This window comes from Haplochromis burtoni, unplaced genomic scaffold, assembly GCF_018398535.1.
Source record: "Haplochromis burtoni strain Fernald_Lab_line unplaced genomic scaffold, NCSU_Asbu1 Contig_623, whole genome shotgun sequence".
NCBI classification, from domain to species: Eukaryota; Metazoa; Chordata; class Actinopteri; order Cichliformes; family Cichlidae; genus Haplochromis; species Haplochromis burtoni.
Genome location: NW_024582984.1, coordinates 241,753 through 266,077, shown reverse-complemented (window position 1 = coordinate 266,077; position 24,325 = coordinate 241,753). Strand labels below are relative to the sequence as shown.

Here is a 24,325-nt window from a genome sequence, read left to right as displayed (position 1 = left end):
CTTTGAAAATCTGAACTTTCACTTTTGCTGCGCTGGAACAAAAAAGCACAGGAGCTTGCTTCTCCAGAGCTTACCCCTGGGTAAATGAGTTAAACGTGAACTTTCAGTGTAAGCCATTGTGCAGTTCATTTGTCTATAATTATATTGCACATAAAGTTGATTATTGGTATTCACCACGTCCCCACTCCCCACCCCCCCACCCCATTCTCGGGTACTACTGCTCTATCCTGTAGGCAGCCCCAGGCAATGTCAGGGAAAATGCACCTTATGGCTTTTAAACAAGCTTGTACTCCTCATTTGCTCATGTGTGTGCTTTATTTTGGCCTTTACCTCAAGATAATGGGAGATCACAGACTGAGAATTGCATGTGTGCTTTGGAGGATGGAGGGATGCTTGTGTGTGAAGGTAACTACAGCATCTACAGTATGGGTCTGTATATGCATACACTCAAAAAAAACAATTCATTGGATGAACGTAATTTTATCTTGCCACTTATATTCCATCTAAACAAATCATGTTATATTAATCCATCTTGATTGTGTTGTTTCCACACAATATATGTTTGTTGTTGTTTGTACCAAGTTAGTCTACTTAAATTTATTTAAAGTCATGTTATATTGTTTAAACACTTTGGCAAGTGAAAAGTCAGTCTTGTTACATGAACTAGTAAAACATTTGTTTGTTACACCAGTGATAATCTTGTTGAATGAACAAATGTAACTTCTGTCTGTAGTGCATGTTGTGTTCATATTACATAATGTTCAACAAAAAAAATTCAACGGATTTAGAGCAACTTCCAATCCACCCATCCTCTTATCTTTATCTGGGCTGCGGAAGTGATAGGGTAAGAGGAGCAGGGTACATCCTGGACAGGTCGCCAGACTATCACATAGAGACAAACAACCATTTGCACTTTAACACCTTTGGGTAATTTAGAATCACCAATTACACTTACCCTAATAACTGCATGACTTTTAACTGTGGAGGAAACCAGAGTACGCAGAGAGAACCCATTGCAAACTTGGCCAGATTGTGGACTTGAACCCAGGACCTTCTTGCTCTGAGGCAACAGCACGTACCACCATGGCATTGAACCATGGTGGTACTCAACAAAAGTAGGAAAGCTATGCTTGATGCAGAATTTTCTTTATGTTTTTGTCCTTGACAAGTTAAACCATAATAAATAGTAATACATACAATACACGTGGTGTGTATGGTTGTCTGCCTCTTCCTGTGGTTTGACATCTCATGTAATCTTGTGAATTTCGTGAGTCCAGGCAACTAACCACTCTTCCTAGATTGTATCATGTCATCTGAACAAGAACAAATTAAGTTTTTGAATTTCATGCACATCCAACGTGATTTAATTACAGAAGGTAACTATTCTCTCTGCTATGTTAACAAAAGAAAAGCAAGAAGCTGTCGTAAAGACATCAGCATCATGGTGAGGAATTTGAGAGGGAAAATGGTTAAAGAGCAAACAACACCAGAAGCAAAGAGAGCGACTCTGTTAGACTGTGAATTATTGTACTGTTTCAGCAACATTCTTTCTTCCCTGTTATGCAAATTGGACAAATTTGAATGTGAAAACAAGAAATAAAGTGATTTTGCAGAGTATGCAGATGATTGAGAGGGCTTTCTATATAAGCACAGAGATACAAATCAGAGAATAACATGGACGGCCGTGGATGTAGAGGCTTGAGTAATGCAGACAAAGGAAGGACATCAGATTTATGGAGGGGTATGCGCAGAGAAACAGAGATGTTTGACAGACAGAGCGAGTAATTAAGAATCAAAAAACAGACTGTACATTAACAAAAAAGGAGATGCTCGTGAACAAGTGAAGGGGGAGCAACTAGATGTAAATGTAGGAGATGTCCCTGGAGACCTATTGTGTCCAGTGCTTTAACTGTGGTGATGATGTACCATGCCGCTGGTCCCTTCCTCTCATTAAAGCTTTATGAAGCAAGCTTAGCACACATTTTATTACAATGACGCCACTGTCTGGCACATTCCAGACTTGCGGCAGGGTGGTGTTGGTGGAGAGGGTTTTAGAAAAAAAAAAAAGCCAATAGAGGCATAGATCAGAAAGGGAATCAAGAGAGAAAGGAAGACAGTGAGTGTAAGAAAGGCAAAACCAACATCAGGAAGCACGAATAGAAAAAAGAAGAAGCGATAGACGGAGAACAGAAGCTAAGAATGAAAGCTCAGATGAATGAAAAGTGGGATTTCAGTTATGTGCTCTGGGCCTGTGTGTATAGTTGCAGCTGTCTTGGTATTGTATAAAAATAGAATGGTTTGGGATTAAGGCTATCAATATTTCTTTAGGTTTTGATGGAGGCCCATGAGGTAGATGGAAAATTCAAATTTGAAGACAAGTGATGTCATAAGCTGCATCTAAGCCAGAAGTTTCAGTCACATTTCAAAAGAAGTCATCAGCTGGCACAGGAGCTCTGCTCCAATCTGCTACCCAGGATGTCAACTCACATGTTCAGTGCTTCAGTTCTATTATTTCTCATTCTGCTGGGTTTTTTCCTTAACTCAAAATAGTTGATCCTTTTACCACAAATTCATCCAAAATCAAGCCAGTTGTACTGAGATTTATACATACAAATGGATTTTCTTTAGCATTTATAATAGATGAAACTCCAAGTACTGCACTTTCCTGGCACTTCACTAAAAAAGTACAATCTTTTTTTATTATCTTATAACACAACCTCATTTCAGCATCGCTTATGTTACGCTCATGTGCACTGAAATATCAACCGAAATCTGGGAAAAAGTTGTAAAACTCATTTGTGAAGACACTAAGAACATTGACTTTAAGAACGCCATGACTCAGCTACTGCTGAATGACGCATGCTAAGTACGTCTAGTATGCTAGTTCTCTGAATTGAAGACATTTAGCTCCTGTCATAATCAGAGACTAAATCCCTGCCTTATCGCCTCCTGGGTGTAGGGGCCTCAGCTTTGTTTAATTGCCACAAGCCCAAGCGTCAAAGCTGCATCTCCCTCAGTGTTTACCCCCACTGAGGCTTATAGCTGATAATGGAATTACTCTGAGTCCCAGGGGGAGGGAGAGCAGGAGGAACAGGAAGAGGAGGCAGCTATAGATGAAGGAAAGTGGATGATGGTGGAAGCTGAAAGAGAGAGGATGGATGGAGCATCTGCCTGGAAAACTAAAGAAAGGGGCAAAGGTATGAGGTGATGTGATGCACAAGAAGATAAATAGAGGGAGAAAGACAGGAAAGAATTTAGAGTAATGCCTGACAGTTGCCAAAAGCAAACCCCGCAGTCTTCGTGCCTTACTGTTTACTCCAGTGTGACGTATGATGGGGCGGAGAATGAATTATGATGCAGGGTAGAGCTGAAGTCTAAAAACATGGCTGTTTGAAAGAAAGCAAGAATGGGACTTAGAAAAGAAAGAGGAGGAGGGAATAAGAGGATAAAAGAGAAAGTGGGCAGCCGAAGTGAAACATTAAATCCTATAAAAAGAAATAAATGATGACACAGTTTTCTTAGACTTCACTCGCTTAATTTCTGTGTCCTCTTCTTTTTTTGAGAATATGGAGGATTCCTCTGTTCACATACCAAATGCTTTTTTCTTGGTTGAGCTACAAAGATGAATGACAAAACAAAGCAGAGGGTAGAATTTTGCAGAAGCGACATAGCGGAAGATGTCAGAGCTTTTTACTCTTCTCTCTGTCATGTTTGAAAGCTTCCGGATGTTTGGCGACTGAGCTGCAGTGCTGTAGCAGAAAATGACTATATTTGAAGTGAACTCGTGGCTTGGTCTCGGATTTTTTATTTATTTTTTTGGCTCTGCATGTCTGTATGTGTGCAGAGATGGATCTTAAGGATCTAAAAGCTGTTGGGAGTTTGGATTTCATTTTAATTTTCTCAAAAAAGGCATAAGAAGCAACATGAATTTTGGCAACTGGGAACGATTTTGTGTGAGCATTTGAAAATGTCTTGTCAGGGAGCTTAGGTTGGCGTCTGGTTTTCAACCCATGCCCCTGCAAATGTTTGTGCTTGTAATTTATAACTACATGTGGAAGTACATAAGAAGCGGCAGGGAGGGCTATTGTGTTGGGGCCTGTTTTGGGTGAAATAAAAGTCATTTTGCAAAGGCAGTCTAATGTGAAAATGACTGATGCATTTTCAAGATCTGTTCTGTTTCATTAGGCATTTGCAAAATCAGTCACACACACAACTCAAAAATAAATTAAAGAAAAAATGCAGTTTGTGGGTCTAATTAGGAGTGTAAAGTTAGTGCATAGCTGACACAAGTTGAAGCCGTCTCTCATTAAAATTGGTTCACATGTGAAACCCGATTCCACAATGTGAATTTAATTAAGGGCTTCTCCATCCTCCCTTCTTGCTGTTTTTGGACCGTTTCTCTAGCAGCTGAGTCACTGAGTATTATATAGTGTCATATAGTATTTTTGTCGACTTACCCACTTTTTTTCCTTCTTCTACCTGGATCCCTTTTGTGTCCGACACCTTATCCCCCGACCCCTCTCCATCTTCCACCTCTTCTCTGTCCACAGTCTGTTCTCAGTATTCAAGGGGGGTCTTCGCTATCTTCGGCCTTTACGACAAGCGTTCAGTAAACACGCTGACATCGTTTTGTGGGGCCCTGCACATCAGCCTAGTGACACCCAGCTTCCCCACTGAAGGCGAGGGCCAGTTCACGCTGCAGCTTCGGCCGTCCATCAGAGGAGCTTTGCTGTCCCTGTTGGACCACTATGACTGGAGCCGATTTGTCTTCCTCTACGACACAGACAGAGGTAAATGCCCAGCAATGACTGCGCTAATGTTGCATGTAAAAACAGCTCGAATATATAGTGGTCTTATGACCAAGACAAAATCTGACCACTTCTCATTTTCTTCTACTTAACTTTTGTTCCTTCGGAGTTTTAAAGAGCAAAGTCAGAGAAGATTTTGTGGAAGGTTTTAAAAGGGTCTGTAATGTAGTAAAATGGTCAATTTCAACTAGAAAAGCCTAAAAGACTGGAACATAACTGGGCAAGCATTATGTACTTACAGAATTACATGGGTTGCCATGATGCACAGAAAAAAAATCCAAGCGCTAATGGGCAGGTGTGTCATTGTTTTCATAGGACTCAATGCCATTCTGTTAATACTACATACACCACATGATCCAGTAGCTTCTGGATCCATCCTTGGTGTTAAAAAATTTTTAAAAATTAAGGTAATAATTTTCTTTTTGATTTTTAGTATTTCACATTTAATTCAATTCAGTTCAGTTTTATTTTATAGCACAAAATCACAACAAGAGTTGCCTCATGGCACTTTATATTATAAAGGTAAACACCTCACAATTATACAAAGAAAAAACCCAACAATCATATGACCCACTATAAGCACACACTTTGGCAACAATGGGAAGGAAAAACTCCCTTTTAACAGGAAGAAACCTCCAGTAGAACCGTGCTCAGGGAGGGGCAGCCATCGGCCGTGACCAACTGGGGGGTGAGACAGGATAAAGACCTGCTGTGGTTAGCTCGCTCTGCTTTATAATGTTGTAATTTGAGGTTTGCGTGCATTTGCTTAAGGTACCTCACACGTCTCACTGAGGGTTAGACTTCGACTGGGTCTTTGCAGCGCCTTGGTTCTTTTCTTTTACAGCCTATCTGTTATAGATTTGCTGCTGAGCTTGGGATCATTGTCCTGTTGGATGACCCAAGTCCTGTGGCTTCAAAACAAGCCCCCAAATGATCAACCCTCCATACTTGTGCTTAACAGTTGGCATGAGGTGTTTGTGCTGATATGTTGTGTTTGGTTTTCACCAATCTTGGCACTTTGCTGGGCATCTCCACTTTGGTCATGTCTTTCCAATGCAAGCACTAAAGCCTTGACATTTTTTTTCAAAAGCATCTTTGCAAACCTAAGTCATACAGCCCTGTTTTGTTTTTGTTTTTTAAGGGGGGGCTTTCTCATGGCAGCCTTTCAAAAAAAGTTGTACTTTTTTACCCGTCAATCTTCATCTAATTGTGCTGTCACAAACTTTAACATTTAACACACTTACTGAGGCCTATAGACCCTGAGACATATTGCTTGGAGGTGTTTTGCATTTCTAAGGCCGAGCATTGTATTGTTTGACTATATGGTGGATTTCCTGGGACGTCAGCTCCTGGGAGGATTGCAGCATTGAGCTAAAACATTCCTGAATCCTCCAGAACATTCAACTGTCAAAACTTTTTCTTTCATAGAGGTGCTCAGACTTGCAGATGATCAGTTAATCAAGGACATTTGATTAGCAGCACCCAGCTGCTACTGACCCTCTTAATTCCTATAAAAGCAGTAAGGGCGTACCCCTCTTACCCATAACCCTTTCTTCTCTTTTTTTTTTTGTTTTTTTTTTCATAAAGTAACTCCCAATAGCCCTTGTTCTCAATGGCACAAAAGTTATTACTGTGCAATGGGACCGTGGCTCAGGGGGTTGGGAATCGCATCTGTAACCGGAAGGTCGCCGGTTCGATCCCTGGGCTCTCTGTCCTGGTCGTTGTGTCCTTGGGCAAGACACTTTACCCTACTGCCTACTGGTGTTGGCCAGAGGGGCCGATGGCGCGATATGGCAGCCTCGCTTCTGTCAGTCTGCCCCAGGGCAGCTGTGGCTACAACTGTAGCTGCCTCCACCAGTGTATGAATGTGAGAGTGAATGAATAGTGGTATTGTAAACGCTTTGGGTGCCTTGAAAAGCGCTATATAAATCCAATCCATTATTATTATTATTAATGAGCAGACTTTATAAGGAGCGCGGCGTGCAGCTCGGATCTCAGCTGACCCTTCTCACCCTGGACACAGTCTGTTTGACCTGCTCCCCTCAGGCAGGAGGCTCCGGTCCATTCGCACCAGAACCTCTCGCCATAAGAACAGTTTCTTCCCCTCTGCTGTTGGACACATGAACAATAACCGTATGACTGTTCCCACCACTAACACATGACCCTACGCTGTGTTCACTGCATCATTCCATGTTTGGCACTGATCACCACCTGCACTCATGTATATATCTTTCTACGTAGCACTTTTAATTCTTATTCTTATTTTTTTTTTCATGTCTATTTAAGCGTAATTTATGACAGTATGTTTGCACTGAAGCACCGCAGCAATTTCCTAATGTTGTAAACCTGCTCAACATTTGGCAATAAACCCTTTCTGATTCTGATTCTGATTCTGATTCTGAAACAGTGGTGATTTGGCACTTTTCAGCCAGAAACAAAGATTTGGCCTCAGCTCTCGCGGCGTTCACCTGCTTTTGATTCGACCATGCCATAATGCAGCACACGCAAGTTAGTGGAGCAGGCACAGCTGATGCCCTCAGACCCTAACCACTGTCATGGGGATGCTTGGCACGTTATTTCTCTCACACACACCTACATGTGTGCACAAATAGACACACACATACAGTCCCACACAGACTAATCCCCAGCCACAGGGAGTGAAACACAGGTCAAACATGACGTAAAGTCCCCAGACCGTACTATAGTGGGTGTGTGTGTGCACGTGTGTAGGTGCCTCAGCCAGCATCCTGTGGCCTTCGTTGTTTTAAGTTATTACCTGGGGGAGCAAAAGGGGAAAAAAAGAGGAAGGAAAAGGGGGAACAGGAAACACAGGTTAGGTCAGTTGTGCTGGTGGCGAAGTCAAAAAGACAGAAAATTAGCTGTGAGTCATGACAGGAGGAGACAAACAAGGTGACGGGGGCAAGGGCTAGGAAGAGGAGAAAGTGGAGGTAGATGGGGGGGCAGTGGAGGATGGCAGGGGGAGCATTACAGAAAGGAGGAATAAGTTGACAGACAAAATCACAAGCCTCTGGGGATGTACAGTAGCATATAGCACAGGAAGGAGGGGGAATGTTTGAGAGAAAGGGGGATCGGAGGGAGAAATGGAGCGAAAGATGGATGCGTAAGAATTTGGGCTGTACTCACCCATGACTTGGCCAAGGCAGGGCCCTTCATTACAGGCTCCCATCAAGACCTGCTGCCTGTAATGTGCTGGAAAATAGGCAGTAACACTGTGATCTGTTTTATGCACCCTGCTCTGCTCCAGAGACAGCTGCTAACACGCACTCACAGAGGCACGAACTGTGGATGTCCACAGAACTGCACATGTGCATGCAAAGGCAAATGCATTCACAGACAAATGCAGATAGATTACATTAGTGCATGCCCATTTCTGAAAGCATTAGATAATATGTGTAAAAACAGTACATAGGAAGGCACACATACTGCAAAACACCTGAGTAACTTACAATATAATCCGTTTGTATTCTGCAATTAGTTTTAATTCTGATTTCATTTCGATTTTTTTTGTGTTCAATACAGTTTAGTTTCTGAAGCAGATAAGCTCATTTGAGTTTAGTTTTTATCCACTCTTTCATTTTCTTCTGCCTCACCAGTTCAGGGTTGCAGGTGTGCTAAAGCGGTCACAGGGCGAAAGGCAGGGTGCAATGCAAAATGATGATTTTTAGTTTAGTTTTTATTAGCTAGTCTTAAACTGGTTATTGCAGTAAAAACAAAGCACTTTGTGAAGGCGGTTGACTCCAGGTCACGCACACCTGCTAATTTCTTAATAAACAAAATCAGCAAAGTCTCATCCAGGCAGGTTGTGATGACACATGTGAACAAAATGTCAAAAACATATTTTCTTTTAGTTTAGTGAATTTCGTAAGTTCACAAAATCTTTTTTGTCAGTTTATTTTTCTCCAAAAGTTGGGTTATTTTTTACACCAAGTTTTACCTTTTTAGAGTTTTAGGTTAAGTTTTAGGCACAGACATTTTCATTTAGACACATGTATGATTCTATATAGCATCAGTCTAGTGGTTAAAAAGGTCAAACTAGAGTGTGTGCTTTCTCGTCTTGTGTTTTAGAAGACTCCCGCTGTACTCGTGTTTCTCTGCCTTTGTGTCCATGTGACTTTCAGCGAATTGTGATATCATTTTATTTTGATTGAATCTGCTTTGCTCAGAGAGTTAGCATCAAGGTTTGTTTCAGCGCTCATTGTGATAGAAACATGGCCGCATGCCAATATTAAGAAAGAATATTGCTGTTGCATTGTGTTATTACTTATTATTACATGTTTCCCATTTGTCTTGACCCAACATGACACTTGTTCGGTGTAATATTATATCCATTGTCACTCATGTTGACACCTTCTGCTTGTTTGATCAAGTCAGATTCATTAGAAACACATTAAGAAGACAGCCTGTTCAAAGGTGTGTTGCCTCATATTGTAGAAGCAGAAGTCCATTTTATAGTTTTGATTCCAGACTATAAATACTAAGTATTTACACATGAATTACTTTTTAATCCTATTTTACTCTTAAGGGGGAAAAGGATTGAGAATTTAATTTCAATAGAATGTCAACACTGAGTATCAGAATTCGACAATTCAGACGTTACACTTTGTAGGCTGAAAGATAAAAAATTAAGTTGAAGATGCGTTAAATGCTAAGCATTTTGCCCTTAGTTTTTAAGCGTAATGCACACCTGGAAATGGTTTTGCTAATTCTGGTATAGTGTGCAAAGGTTTTACCTCAACTATGATTAGGATAACAGATTTTGAAAACACGAGCGCTTTTATTTATTTAGTTTTTTTTCTGGAAAAAACAGCAAAGCATAATTTATCCATTTTTCAACTGCATCATGTACCTAGTGCAGCATTAATTCTCTTTTTTGCTTCCCTTACTCTCTGTTGTTTAGGTTATGCAATACTGCAGGCAATTATGGAGCGAGCGGGGCAGAACGGATGGCAGGTCAGGACACACACAAATGCGCAAATTCTTGGAAACCTGCTAAAACACACACACATGCACAAGAATTGTCATGCTTTCTCAGAGCGCACAACTAGTATATTAATTTAAACATCCACATGCACACACTGTGCTCCCATGCTGTGTATTCACATTTCTGTGATTAGTTCTTCAAATAGCTTTTTCATTTGCTTGAGGTTTACATGCATGACTCTATCCATGATGTCTTCTCTTGTGTTCCTGCGCGCATTTGACATGTAAAAACAGGTGAGTGCAATCTGTGTGGAGAGTTTCAATGAGGCGGCGTATCGGAGACTCTTAGAGGACCTGGATCGACGGCAGGAGAGAAAATATGTCATTGACCTGGAGCCTGAGAGACTACAGAGCATCCTGGAACAGGTACTGTTATTGGGAAATTTAACCAACAAGATTGTGAATACTTCAGTCTAAAATCCAAAATAGTGCTTAAGCCAGCAAACCATGTAACTCATGTTAGTTGAGTATGGAGGTTGAATATGGAGAGATTTGTGGTGCAGATAACTTAGCAGGATGGAAAAACATGGAATAATTAACAGGTCTATTAAATGTTAAATAATTCTGTTTTAGAGTAAGTTTGAGGTTGTTATTGCCATTTATTAATGGCTACATTACATTTACAACATATATAAATACTCTACAGTCCCTGGTTACAAGTAATAAAAGGAATTTTTAAAATGTAAAAAAAGAATTATCCAACTGCTGGTGCATGGAGGTCTGACACTGATCTGGATGCTAAACAAGATCATGAGATAGGGTTAATGGCTGCCCAAATATCACTGAGTGAGGGCAGAGATGACATTACTGACCTGCACTTAACACTTAATGAGATACAGCCAAAGCACAATGATGCGTTTTTAGATCCTTTTAACCACATAATAGGTTGTGTTAAGTAATGAGGTGAGACCCTGTGAGAAATAGTGAAAACAATTAGAATTAAAGTTAAGTTACTAATGACTGTAGTACCACATAATGGAGATTTTTCACCGTACCACTAGTGTCTGCCGACTGTCTGCTCCACTCAGCTGGTTGCAGCAGCTCGCCTGATGCTTTCTGACATCTGGAAAGAAAACAAGATTTGAGTTTTTCCCTGGAGTTCGTAAATGTGGAATGAAAAACTGTGACTTCCCCAACAGCTACATCAGTGTGTGATTGCAGTAATGACAGTAAAGAGTGCTATCGCACACAGATTTCAAGCATATACCCACGTAATAAATATCAAGGCATGCGCTCGGACACCTTATGGCTGTCTGAGTTCATTAGATTGTCTGTCTTGTTTGATGGTTAAGTCTTGAGCTCTGACAGGTCTCAGGAGTGTGTGTGAGAAAGAGAGAGCGTGTGACTCAGGGCTGCAACATCCCATTGGTCCTGCCACCTGTCATTACATATGATCCTCACTTTGCATATGTGATAAACTCACTAACACAAACATACACACAAGCACATTCACTAATGCACATACCTCTCAGAAACTCCTACAATTACTGGTAACACACAGAAATTTAATATATGTAAAAAAAAAAAGCTAAAATTACAGCATTACAATGCACATAGTCATACAGCTACACAGACACAAACCCACACTAGTAGCGGCATCTCAGACACACAGACTGTTTCTTAATTGGCTTCTGTGCTGAGTGAACAGACAGACAGGAGGTGCACGCACAAACGCACACATGTGTACTGAGACGGGCATACAGACACAAACACACACACTAGTCAGCTCTGCAGAGCTGGCACTGGCTTGCATCCCTGCTCTGAGACAGAGACTGCTCTGTTTGTCTGCCCCTGCCAGCTGCGATCTTTGTGTGTGCACGCGCGTGTGTGTACGTACATCTGTCTGCGTCAGTACAAAGCCGCTGATATGTGTGGGTGAGAGAGAGACAAAGAAAAATGTGAACAGTTTGTTAATTAGGTTTATGCCACTTGTTAATCTGAATATGCATTCGACCACTTTGTCAGAATTCCCACAGTCTGCTGTATTTTCGCTCCATTTCCCTATATGGATAATATCAGTGACCAAAAACTCACGGGTTTTAGTTTTGAGCAGAAATATTTTTACCTTATAGGTCACGTTTGAAATCAAATAGCAAACAAAAAAAACAAAAAAAATGAAAAGAGTGAAATCATCTGCAGCTTTTATAACCCATATATTGTGTTTGGGTCAGACTTGACCTGTTTTCAAGTTTAGGTCAAGTATTATATGCTTTCTTTCAGTGGAACTACATTTCTCAAAAGCAGCTATTTCAACAGAACAAATTAAATTTTATCATTTCAATTTGAATGTCTCCAAAAGACAAAGTACTGGCTGTTTTCTGCATCACTAAAACATTTTAAAAGTCTGCAGAGTTTTTAGCCAGCATGGTACCAAAGTCTTCATCATTTTATCCTCCTTTAATCAGCATAATAAAGTAACCACAGCACCACTGTTAAGGAAGGTAATGGAGCAAGAGATGGAGGAAATCACCTTTTTGTCCTTGTCACCCCAGTCGTGCTCCCTAATGCTACTTTTCCCCTGGTTTCCAAATTAAATCCACGTTTTCTCTCCCCCTCTCTCTTTTCAGGCTGTCAGTGTGGGGAAACATGTCAAAGGTTACCATTACATCATAGCAAACCTGGTAAGGATGCTGGCGTTGCTTTCAACTGTTGTAGGTCAGGTTAGATGGAATTTCATTGCTTTTAGTGATTCCTCAATGTTGCAAAGTTTCCACTGTGGGGATGTAATCTGGAGATCTTAGTTTGTGGGAGGACTTTGAACCTTAGACCAGGGGTCTCAAACATATGGCCAGGGGGTCAGAATTGGGCCGACAAGGTCTCCAATCTGGGTCACTGGACAGTTTTGGAAAATGTGAAGGAAGGCTTAAACTTTGGACTTTTAACTAAAGTTTTATGTTTTACAGCTTTTCCTGCTCATAAAGACATCCCCCCCATGGCCATTCATACGATACCGAAGTACTTGAGTAGCGGTTAATCAATTAAATGATCTACTGTAGAAAGTTCTGGGTTTTGTTTGACTTTTACAGTGGTTCCACAGTTAGAATAAATACATAAACAAAATAAAACACATTTCTTTATCAGAAAAACTGAGACTTTTTTCTTATATTAAGATATCTCAGGCAATAAATGTGTAATTAGTGAAGTGTACCTTCTTTACACTGATTAAATGGTTGTTTCATTGGATATTTCATAAGATGAATATGGACTGCATTATATCGTCTGGTCTGAAGGTTTTTGTGGTTTTTGTGTTACATTGTTCCAAACACAGTTCTTTATTTCTGTCATGCTTTTGGTCTACCCAGGGTTTCAAGGACATATCTTTGGAAAGGTTCATGCACGGCGGGGCCAATGTGACCGGGTTCCAGTTAGTGGACTTCAGCAAGCCTATTGTCATAAAACTTATGCAGCGCTGGAACAAACTCGATCAGCGTGAATACCCTGGATCTGAAAGCCCACCTAAGGTAATAAAAACACGTTGCTCTATCATTGAATATGCATTTTGGAAATCTGCGTCAGACAGAGGTCTCGGTACCTGAAACATAGTCTTGTGTGGTAGCTGAAGCACTGAAATAAATTCTACAGCAAAATATGGAATGAAGAAAATGCAGGACTTCCATTCAGACTTACTTCAAAAATGCATGGTATTGAGATAAACAGTTACTTGAAGTGCGCGCACACACATTACTGCCATTGATGTGCAAATTGCTCTTTGTACCTGAAATTCAACGCAAAAGCTGCACGGAAGGTTTTCAATCAGGTATCCAGCCACAGGGGGATACGCAGTATTTGAACCATTCAGAGTGTGATGTGGTGCATGTGTTACAGCTTCTTAGCCAATCAGAGCATGACCTCAGAATATGGCAGTGAAAAGGCTTATCTGTGATTAAGTCTCAAGGTTAACGTGATGCATACAGATTATGTAGACTAAAGACTTTGGTGTTCTGTGTCTGTTTAGAATAAAATTCTGCTGTCATGTGTCGGCTCTCTCACCTATTTACTCACTTTTCTGAGATATCTTTCTTTAACCTTTATAGTTCTAGCTCCTTATAGATATTCACAATTAAATCCCTTGACAGAGCACTGACCTGTGGGTATATTTATAGAAAAAATGTCCACCTACCCATTAAAAATACATCAGCTGTCAGCCCTCTGCCCGCTTGCTGAAATTGTTTGTATTCAATAATCCTCAAAAAAACACAGTAATGCAGTAACTACTAGTAACTAGTAACAGTGATGCAAATATATATTTATGGTTTTACGATTTCTAATTGGCACGCTATTTTTCACCCAGTCCCAGTGTTAATGAGCTAATCATCAGTTTTAGATTCACCTAATGAATTCTCATTAGTAGATGTCAGCTTCATCAATCGTCCCTTAACATTTACACAACATTTAGTGTGTTAATTGAGGTAAGCCTATTATGCATGATTGTGACAGATAAACACAGTGAACATATTTTGATGCACAAAACAGAAGCAAACACACCTGTAAGTGCTCAAATCTCAAAACCTCTAAACATCTTTGTTTAAGTGCATTCAGAGAATGTATTTACTTTTGCTGCCATGTACGTATACTGTGTTACAAACCTGGAAACAATGATTTGAATGATTTAACAGTAACAGAAATCCAGTTACCTCTCGTGACAACAGATGCCTCCAAATTGCTCTTGGCTAATTTTTGCTCTGTAAAAAAAAGAAAAAAATGAGCTCAGTTAACCTTGGGGCAACTGGTAGCCTTAGGCCAAATAAAAATGTGGCCTGATAATGGGCAGGGTGGGAAATACTACTGAGAATTGTCCCTTCTACACTTGAGGCTGGAATTTGAGCCGCCCATCAATCAAAATCTCTTAACTGCTGGTTTCTCTTTGTTTTGCTTGGAGATTTTATTGAAAAGTAATTGTCAAAGAAATATATTAAGCTCATTAAAATGTTGTAAATAATAATTAGGATCACTTCAGGAGATACAAACTATTTTTCCAAATTTCTTTCAAACACTTGATCTGACTTTATGAATGTTGACCACATCTGTGTTAACAGATTTAATCAAAATGATTAATAAGAAGGATTTAATAATGATCATCGTGATAATAATCTTAGTAAACATTAGATTTACTCACTTAAATTCTACTTTTAGTTATTATTGCTGGTATGAAATTAAATGTTCAGATCTTATTTCCCTCTCAGAAACTCATTTAATATTTTTTTCAATGTAGTGTTTAATTTTTTTTTTTCTTTTTGTTCGTCTATTAACTTCTTGCACAATCCTGATGTTTTCCATCTTTCTTGTTATTGCTTTTAATCAAATCCAGTTTATCCATTTTTTTTTTGAGCTATTGTCACAGGAAAGACACCCAGGTTCAGAACTTACAGGTGGAAAAGATAAAAAATTAAACATTCATATTGGGTAGAAGGCAGCAGCCCTACTTTAAAAAAAAAAAAAAAGAGCACACAAGCGTAAAAACACAGACACTCTGAAAACGACCAAAGTGACACAGGACTGTATACAGAGGGATGATCAGGGATGAGAGGAAACACAATGGGAACTAGACACAGCTGAGATTAAGCAAGACAATGAAAAGACAGTAAAACTAAAAGCAAGTCAAAAAGAGACAAACAACTCACAAAATAAAACAGGACGTAACAAACAGCTAACAGACAAAGTCTCAAAAAGAAGGAAATGCTGGAGAGACAAAATTAGAACAGAACGTAACAGTAAAAGCCTTCACTCACAGACCGTACCGTTCTCCCTCTGAACGAAGACGAACTCGTGCTCAGCCAGTGTTATTCATGACACCACGTTAAATGCTGTCATGCAAGGACACATCTATAACAGATTCAACAACCCTGGATATCTGGAAAACCAAAAACCCTTCTCAAAACAGGAAATTACAACTATACATGGAATTAAATAAGGAAGGCTTTGGCTACAAGACAGCAAACAAACAGCAGCTTTCAGTGAAACAGCCTGCAGCATCCAAACCCAGAGAATAATCAGAAGCATGTATTTTCAGTCATCATATTGTCACAGTCATGGGAATTGTGGAAAAGGAATTTGACCTGATGATCAGACTGTGAATGTCAGGGTCAAATACCAAGTCCAAAATTATTCAGGATCAAGTTTTAGCTGTAACATCTACCCAACAGCAGAATTTTGCTCTGTTTGATTTTTGTTCTTTTGTTCTTTGCGTGACAGTAAAAGAGGTGAAGATTCAGATGTGGAAGTCATCAGAATACTTCCAGGAGTGATCTGAAAACAGCAGGGGAGCCATAAGAGAGCTACACAAAGACAGTGAAATTTAGGTCAGATATGGTTTTGGCTCGAATTGGATGGAGTCGTTTACATCACAAACTTAGCTAGTTAGCAAAATGGCATTTTTATTAGCTTTAAAGATAAATAACAGCTAATGCTACTAGAAATAATTTTAGTTTTTCTTGCATTTGATTATACTGGACAATGTTCAAGTCCTTCCACTTGCAAAAGGAGGGATTTGATCATTCACTTTTTGCAAAGCGTCATAGCTGCATAGATTTTTATAAATATGTGTGAAAAATGAAAACTACTTGGTTCATCTTTATATATTAATCATAAAGCCGGTCCCTGATATTTTTCTCTAAATGTTTTATCCTGTTTGACAAGCCACATTTAAAAACTTAAAGATTGAATCTGATCCTGGGGAAAATTTTCTGAAACTTTGTGTTTTTAAAAGGTAATTCTGTTTCTTTGTGCCCCCAAAACATTTGTACTCTGCTCCTGACATAAACTGAAAGTTAGAAAACTACTTGGCTCACTTTTTGTTTTCTCTGTGATTCGGATAGTCTTCATCTGTCAGTCACATGCCTAAAGGCTTTCCTTAGTTTCAAAGGGTACAGATGAAAGGAGGATGACACAGTTGCGTAGCCTTGCAAAAACACCTTGTGGGATACAAATCAAGGGATGTCAATAAGAGAGAAACTACCTGCAGAGGCGTGGAAAGCATTGGCAAGAGAATCTCAGCCGACTTGCCTGCATCCTTCCATTTTCATCCCTCCACTTCTTTCTGTCGCGATGTGAAGGCAGCCTGCTGAGTGTTTGACTGCCTCCATCTGTGTGGAGCTGCGTGTCTGTGTGTGTCCTGGGTGGGGGTGTTGCTGCTGAGTGTGTGTGTGTATTCTTCCCTGCAGCGCTGTGTCTTACCTATAATGAATTTGTCAAGCAATCTGTCAAGACCACCATCACTTGCAGGGTTTCATCAGAGCACAGACACTGATAGTGTCTTACATTGAATTAAAATTAATAGCAAGTCATTTTAAAGGTATTAAGTCTATTTTATAATACAACCCAGTGAAACAGTAATAAGCGTTTGTAAACCTTGGCAATCAGCATGACAAAGAATTATGGCATATTTGAAAAACACGTTTATGATATAATTTAACTCATTTAAATGGCTTCAATGTCACGTACAGTGACTTTATTTAAAAACCGTAACTCTGTCTAATCCTGGCACATTTACAGTGATGTTACATTTATAGTGGTGTTGATTGATATTTACTGGAGAAATAAAATAAAAGTCAGAGCAGTGAGATAGACTGTGGCACTGGTCACAGTTTACATAATGATCATGTTCCCTTATGTAGAGTTATGATGGTCTAAGCCTGGTCAAAAGATGTGAGTGGGTAGTAATACTGTTGTAGAAAAACATTCTTGGAAAGCAACAAATATACTGAAATACTTCACACTAAACATTTTAATGCAAAAGGATAATAAAACAGTTTTTAGGCAATTTATGTTATCAGTTATATAACATGAAGGACCTAAGATATACATACAGTTCTATACAAAGTTTAGGCTTGTCAAAGAGGTAACCTTTGTCCCCTCTCTCTTTTTCGCAGTATACCTCATCTCTGACTTATGATGGTGTCCTTGTAATGGCTGAAGCCTTCCGCACCCTTCGCCGTCAAAAAATCGATATCAGTCGCCGTGGCAATGCAGGTGACTGTCTGGCCAATCCAGCTGCTCCTTGGAACCAAGGAATAGATATGGAGCGTGCGCTCAAACAGGTTGGCTCAATTTCACTGATAGTGTACAAATTTTATAATAGAGTGAATGCTAAATGAATTATCCATTATCACATGTAAACACACAAAAAACAAATGAAATGAACAAAACAAAGAAGAAAGACTAGGATTGTTGCTGATGTAGAATTTTTTATTTATTTTTTTTGCTTTCTCCTGAAAAGCTGGAGGTAAATAGGTTGTAAATAATCTGAAACAAAATGGTAGCAGAAAAAATTACTGAAAAGGTTTTAAACACTAACTAAACTAATTAAACCATTCAGATAAACTCTTAGTTTTGTGCCTTTATTTTGGAAAGTTAAATCCAAGTGCTTTTATTTTGAAAATAAGGCATACAGTACATGGATGCTCTGTTAGGGACTGCGGCTGTTGTCTGTTGTGAATCGGTAGAAATTTTGTGGTCATAATGTTAAAGTTGTGGAGGTCCCAACCATTTGATGATAAAAACAGCACATGACAGAACAAAATATTATGGAAATAAATGCTTTGGTCCAGTTGTTTTAAAATACTGTATCAACAGGACTTCAATTGTCTCTATGTTTATACTTGTACTGCCGTATTTCTATATCTTATCAATTTATATTAATGTCTCATGTACTTACCCATCAGCGGTATTTGCCTCAGACTTTCAGTGTAATGTTTAAAGTGAAAACGAGACAATATTAACTTTAATTAGACTTGGCCTCTAAAAGCAAAGACAAACTAACGCTTAATGACAACAAATGAGGGGCAACCTAAGAATCAACAGAGAACATTAAACAACAAACTCAAAACACTGGGTCAAAAACCCAGCACCGTTAAAGTATTTGCATTCATTAATTCTTCTGTTTATAGTTGCTTAGTGGCAGCAGCTAACATTCCCACACTCAATTCAGGTTTTCAGCTTGGGCACAAAGTGTTCATAGGAAACAATGCAAGCGTTTCGTTTGGCATAATTGAAATAAATAACGGGTATCAGTCTTAATGTTAACTGTGCATCAAATTATTGCTAATGGAAACTCAATTTTGTCTCTGTTGCAACATCCCGTTGCAGTTATTGAACTATTTGTTTAAGCACCGCTTGCTTGGCTTCACCATGAAGACAAAAAAAGAAGCCCAAGCACTCCTATTGTACTCCTGACTGTTCACTGAGTGTCTGCGATCTTAAACATCTGTATGAACTATTTTAGTTTTATGTTTCTACTGTTACAATTCATCCAGGTGCGCATTCAGGGCCTGACTGGGAATATTCAGTTTGATCACTACGGTCGGAGGGTGAATTACACGATGGACGTGTTTGAACTCAAGAGCAATGGCCCGCGCAAGGTAAACGTTCCTCATGCATTAAAAAAAGACAAGGACTATAAATTTTTGAGTCCAGATACTCACAGCAATACCATGAGCAAAGTATTTTAGACCGTGTTTCTAAAAAGCCATGTTAAAAGACAGGAAAATGCAAAGAAAATGCTGTTTATCTTAATTTGAGCAAATGCGATGCCTCAGCAGGATATATACATAAATCACAATTAATTTAAACAATTCCTGTTAATTTGTATAGTGCTTCATTCTTCATTCAGCCTCCATTCATAAAAAAATAATTTACGCCATAATTATTTTCATAATTCTTAATTAATAACTTCTGTTTGCAATTATGAATACCATTAGATGACTGCAATCAAACCAGCCATCACAGCTTGTGTATATTAATGGCTTTTTGGAGTACACACTGGAGATCAGCTCCCAGGCAACCTGGGGGTACATAAAATCTGCAGTGACATAAATAAGTAAAGTTTGAACATAATCTGTCTCAATAAGAGAAGAAAGTAAGAGGACAGGATGTCATTTGGAACAGCTTATAAATTCTCTATACTGGAAAATCACATACATGTAGCCCCAATAATAAAGATATAGCACCATGTTCCAGCATCGCAATTGTTCCTTCGACAGCAATGTGTGTTTATTGAAGGTTCTTGGCTCACACTCAATATCTCCTACAGTTCCAATGGGAAATTTCCTGGAGTTTGCTCAATCTGATTTATCTCTCTCTCAGTCTCATTTTCTCCTATTTCGCCTTCTCATTTCCTTTAATGATTCTGTTTTACCTTTTCTGTCTCGATTGTATTGCATGCATGTCGAATTACATTTTGCATAAATTGTGCGAGGGTAAAACTGATTGAAAGTACATTAAACTATATTTTCATGGATGTTTTTTCTCTTATTCCTCTCATTCATCTTCTCCTACTCCCATATATCCCTCTGTTTACCTCAGATTGGTTACTGGAACGACATAGACAAACTTGTGTTGGTCCAGAATGAAAATGCTCTGTCCAATGACAGCTCGGCTATGGAGAACCGGACTGTTGTCGTGACAACTATCATGGTAATGTACCATCTGACTGTTTTCATTTCTCCATTGTTTGGGTGCTATTTGGGTGAAGCTCTCCTTCAGCGCGGACACTCAGTCGTTCCAAACTACATAGCCTAATGTCACCAGAATCCTGATTTGACTTGAGCAAGTATGCAGAGACTTGAAGTTTATGTTGAAAAAAAATTACACACCAGAAAAAATATGATAACCATATGAAATAAGTTTTTATTTTACATTTTTTTCCAAGCAAGATTAGTAAGTGGAAATTGATGGAATAGGAAAACTATAGGCAGAGAATTTCTCAGAACACCCACTTAGAATATTTCACAGGGGATAGGATACACACTAACCAGTCACTTTATTCGGCACCCCTGATCGAGTGGTATAATGCAAATACCTAATCAGCCAATCACATGGAATCGATTCAGTACATTCAGGCATATGGACATAATCAAGATGACCTGCTGAAGTTTAAAGTGAGCGTCAGAATGGAGATAAAAGGGGATTTAAGTGACTTTGAATTAGGCATGGGTGTTGGCGCCAGCTTGCTGATGTTTCAGAAACTGACGACCTCCTGGGCCAACAAAGAATGGCCCAGAAAAGAGAAAATATCTAGTGAGTTGCAGTTCTTTGGGTAATAATCCCTTGATGCCAGAGGTCAGAGGGGAAAATTGCCTGACTTCTAGCTGATTGCAAGGCAACAGTAACACCAGTAACCACTCATTGAAGCCAAAATAGCAGCACATCAATTCGATTCAGTTTGATTGTATAGCCCAATATCACTTGTAACTGTTCGAAAGGATTCACAGGCATAAAAACATTAATGCACAGGATGTCCAACCTTGAAACCACACTGGCTGTAGCAACTGAAGCTACAATTCCCAAGGATTCATCAAAATTGAACAATCGAAGGTCTAATGATCCTTGATTTATGCTGAAACAAGATGAAAAGCATGGAGCCATCTTCATGTGGTCGAAGCTACTAGAAGTGACCTAATGTCAGAAAGCTCACATCATCTCAAGCTGGTTTCTTGAATATTGAAAAATACTCAGATTAGCCTCCACCTTTTGCATTTTATCTTCTAATAGCAAGTGAGAATCTTGTTTTTTAGCCGCATCACTCCTTTTCATTGAAGGGTGTCTTGAAAGTACCCTCTAGGTGAACTGGGGCTATTTTCAGTACAATTAAATAAAGGAGAAGTGGGCATGTGTCATCCCTTAGTGCTAATAGAGTCTGCCATGAATATTGCAGTCTGTACTGTGGGGAAACAATGGCCACAACATTAATGTGATAATACGAGGCTAAAGTGCCCCTTTTAAGTGTTGTTAGACTCGTCTGATGGTTCACAGGACGATTGAACCCTTATGTCTGGACAATCTGGCTTTCCAGTCAGCCTCTGGCACACTCTCACCTCAGCCATTGTTTCAGCGTCCATGGGAAGCGTTTGGAAACTTCCACTTATCAAAAAAAGAAATGTTTTTTTTAGCTTGGACCCTCTTTGTTTTCTTTTTATTGGTGGGGGCCATACATTATTCAAATGAAAACGGTAATGCGTCCGCTGATTACTGATTACACACGATCGTAACCAGTCAACACATGCAATCACTTTTCGTAGAGAGGGAAATTACCACAGTAATTTTTGGATACTGTAGAACTGATAGTGCTTCAAGTCCAGCTCTGTGGTGAGGTTTACCTGTCTTTGTGGTCTTTTTGGATACATTCAGCATCAGAAAGCTGGAGGATGAACTCCAACAAGGGCACAACATGGCACCGTTTTAACACTGAAAGAAAAATCAGCCTGGAAGTGGACGAGCTGGATGAGTTCAATAGAGCCCTCGCAGTACAGCCAGGAGGGAGTGGCACTTGTCCAGCTGGAAGATTTCACTAATGTCTCATTAGTAGGCAAATCCAAAAGTGACCTCAGATCACCATTTAGAAGTGACCTCAGTCCAATCTCTTCTAATAGCTTTCACATAGACACTGCTCTGCAGCCCAGTTTAATTATTCCTCTTTCTTCTACAAACAAGGATAAAGGAGGGCTAATCGGTGGATGTGTGCACATCCTCCGCTTACATTTGATTTCACTTCACCCATCTGCAGCGTTTTTATGGTGGCCATCCCCTTCCTGTAAATGCAATCAGTCTAATTCAATTTGGCATGCAAAGTGATGCAAGTGAAAGCAACTCAAAAGACTAATTTCAGCCCAGAGATAAAACAAGCCACAGATGCTCGGGCTTTAATTCGGTGTTTTGTTTTAAGGCACATTGCATCGTTTCATCCAGAAAACTCAAATGTGACCAAAATATCTGCAGTTGTACTTCGCCATTGCCCTCCCCTCATGCAAATACTTACAAACAGACAACGGCTCAAAGATGTTGATTTGAGAGTGCAGTGAGTCTACAGTGCCTCCGGTGGCCAGATCCAGTCATCACTCCTGCTGGCGCAGAGGAAAACAGCCGCGCATGCTGCTGTAAAGAGTTCAGAAACACTAAATCAGCTGGATTAGGTGTCCCCAGTTTGAGCTTCACCTTCAGCCATGCACATTTCAGCTGGCAATATATCAAACTACACTGCAGTGTTTGGTTTGGTGACTCGAGTCAGGTGCAAGAGAAACATACAAACACATCAACAAGATCAGATACTTAAAAGGGCAATTTAGTAATCTGTGACAGTGCAGTGCTGTTTTCTGTTTATTTTGTACTGTGTCAATACATTAATCTCATTTTGGTTGAAGAGCTGGTGTTATGAATAAATTAGTATGGTGAACAGTGTGTACATGCTTCCGTTGTTTATTTCCCTCTGTCATTCTATAATATGTCTGTCATTCATCTGACATTCCAGCACATCTGTCCTCGTACTCCCCTCATCTCTCCTTCGTCTTCTCGATTCTCTGTAACTGTACTCACCTCTTCAGCCTCGCCAAACCTTTGTTTTCTACCTCCATGCCTGCAGTCTTTGCATATTTCTCTGTGGATGGTGACCTCAGCAGGGCTTGACTAATGTTAGCTCAGCCACCTCCTCCTCTTTGCAGCCTCTGGTGATGAGGAAACCTCTGCAGCGACACTGATGCCGAGTCTGCAGACAAACCAACAGACAGAAAACACAGACCCTCGAAAATGACTGAGAACAGACAGCCTGATAGAGTTTCTCTAAAGCTCTTAAAGGACTTATCTTTCTTTTCTTTTTTTTCTGTATAACATTTTTTTTTAATTATTTGGTTCTGACATCATATATTTGCTTAGATGAAGATGGCTAAGAAATAACGGCACAGAGAAGAGGCGAGAAGGAGAATCATGGCCCTGTGAGGTTTTGGGCTGACTTGCTCATTGTGCTCCTGTCTTCCTCTCGTAACAAAGCTACACCAGATGAAAGCTCTGCAATGGATTCTGCAGCGTCTGTCAAGGTTTGACATTTGGTCGCACAAGTCACCGGACTGTGGGACAACACTGTTAATTTAGATTCTTCTCTTTTTGAGGACAACACAGCTACCACCGTCCTCTCTGTTACACTGCCTGCAGAAGAATTTGCCTTAATCAGATTTCGATTTTATTTTTTACTTGTTTTTTTTTTTAAGAGAAGATGTAGGTGGAGAGTGACAGGTCTTCACTGTCAGTCCGGCATTTTTTTTAAGCACTCACCTTTCTCTCCTCTGTCTTCATCTCTATGCTGTGTCTCTCTGTAAATCTATTCAGTCATGCCTACTCAGTCAACTTTCCTTTAGTGTATTTGAGCTCATCTGATAGGTTTTGTTTTTTTTTATCTCTTCATCAAAATAAAAGGGTAAAGTAAACCTGTTCTCATAATTTTAGGTGACTTGTTGGGCATTTGTATGAGACAGTGCTATTTTCCATGTCTCTCTATGTATTTAATCTTACTTCCACAGTGACACTGTGATCATTTGTGTACTCTACATGTAAAAGAATAGCATTTTTTAAAAACTATCCCAGAAAATACTCCAAAGCTGACCCTACACGAAAATGGAAATATTGCTGACATCCTCAAGACCCAAATGCTAAAGTAAACATTAATTAGAAACCCAGTTACACAAACACATGAATACATGTGCATCTACAAAGCCCTCACAGATCTCAGAGCAAAGATGAGGGCAGATTGTTAG

At 39.6% G+C, this 24,325-nt stretch overlaps 1 protein-coding gene across 4 annotated transcripts in view; it reads left to right on the top strand.

Moving 5' to 3' along the window:
- Positions 1–243: 243 nt before the first annotated feature.
- gria4a (glutamate receptor, ionotropic, AMPA 4a) overlaps positions 244–24,325 on the top strand; it is a 68,442-nt gene continuing 44,360 nt past the window's right edge. For all 4 annotated transcript variants that reach the window (XM_014329784.2, XM_005948892.3, XM_014329786.2 and 1 more), the window contains exons 1-9: positions 244–405; positions 4,551–4,790; positions 9,727–9,779; positions 10,044–10,175; positions 12,377–12,430; positions 13,112–13,270; positions 17,678–17,845; positions 19,061–19,165; positions 20,109–20,219. In XM_014329784.2, the coding sequence (XP_014185270.2) occupies positions 366–405; positions 4,551–4,790; positions 9,727–9,779; positions 10,044–10,175; positions 12,377–12,430; positions 13,112–13,270; positions 17,678–17,845; positions 19,061–19,165; positions 20,109–20,219 (1,062 nt within the window). In that variant the 5' untranslated portion in view covers positions 244–365. The remainder of the gene's footprint in view (positions 406–4,550; positions 4,791–9,726; positions 9,780–10,043; positions 10,176–12,376; positions 12,431–13,111; positions 13,271–17,677; positions 17,846–19,060; positions 19,166–20,108; positions 20,220–24,325) is intronic.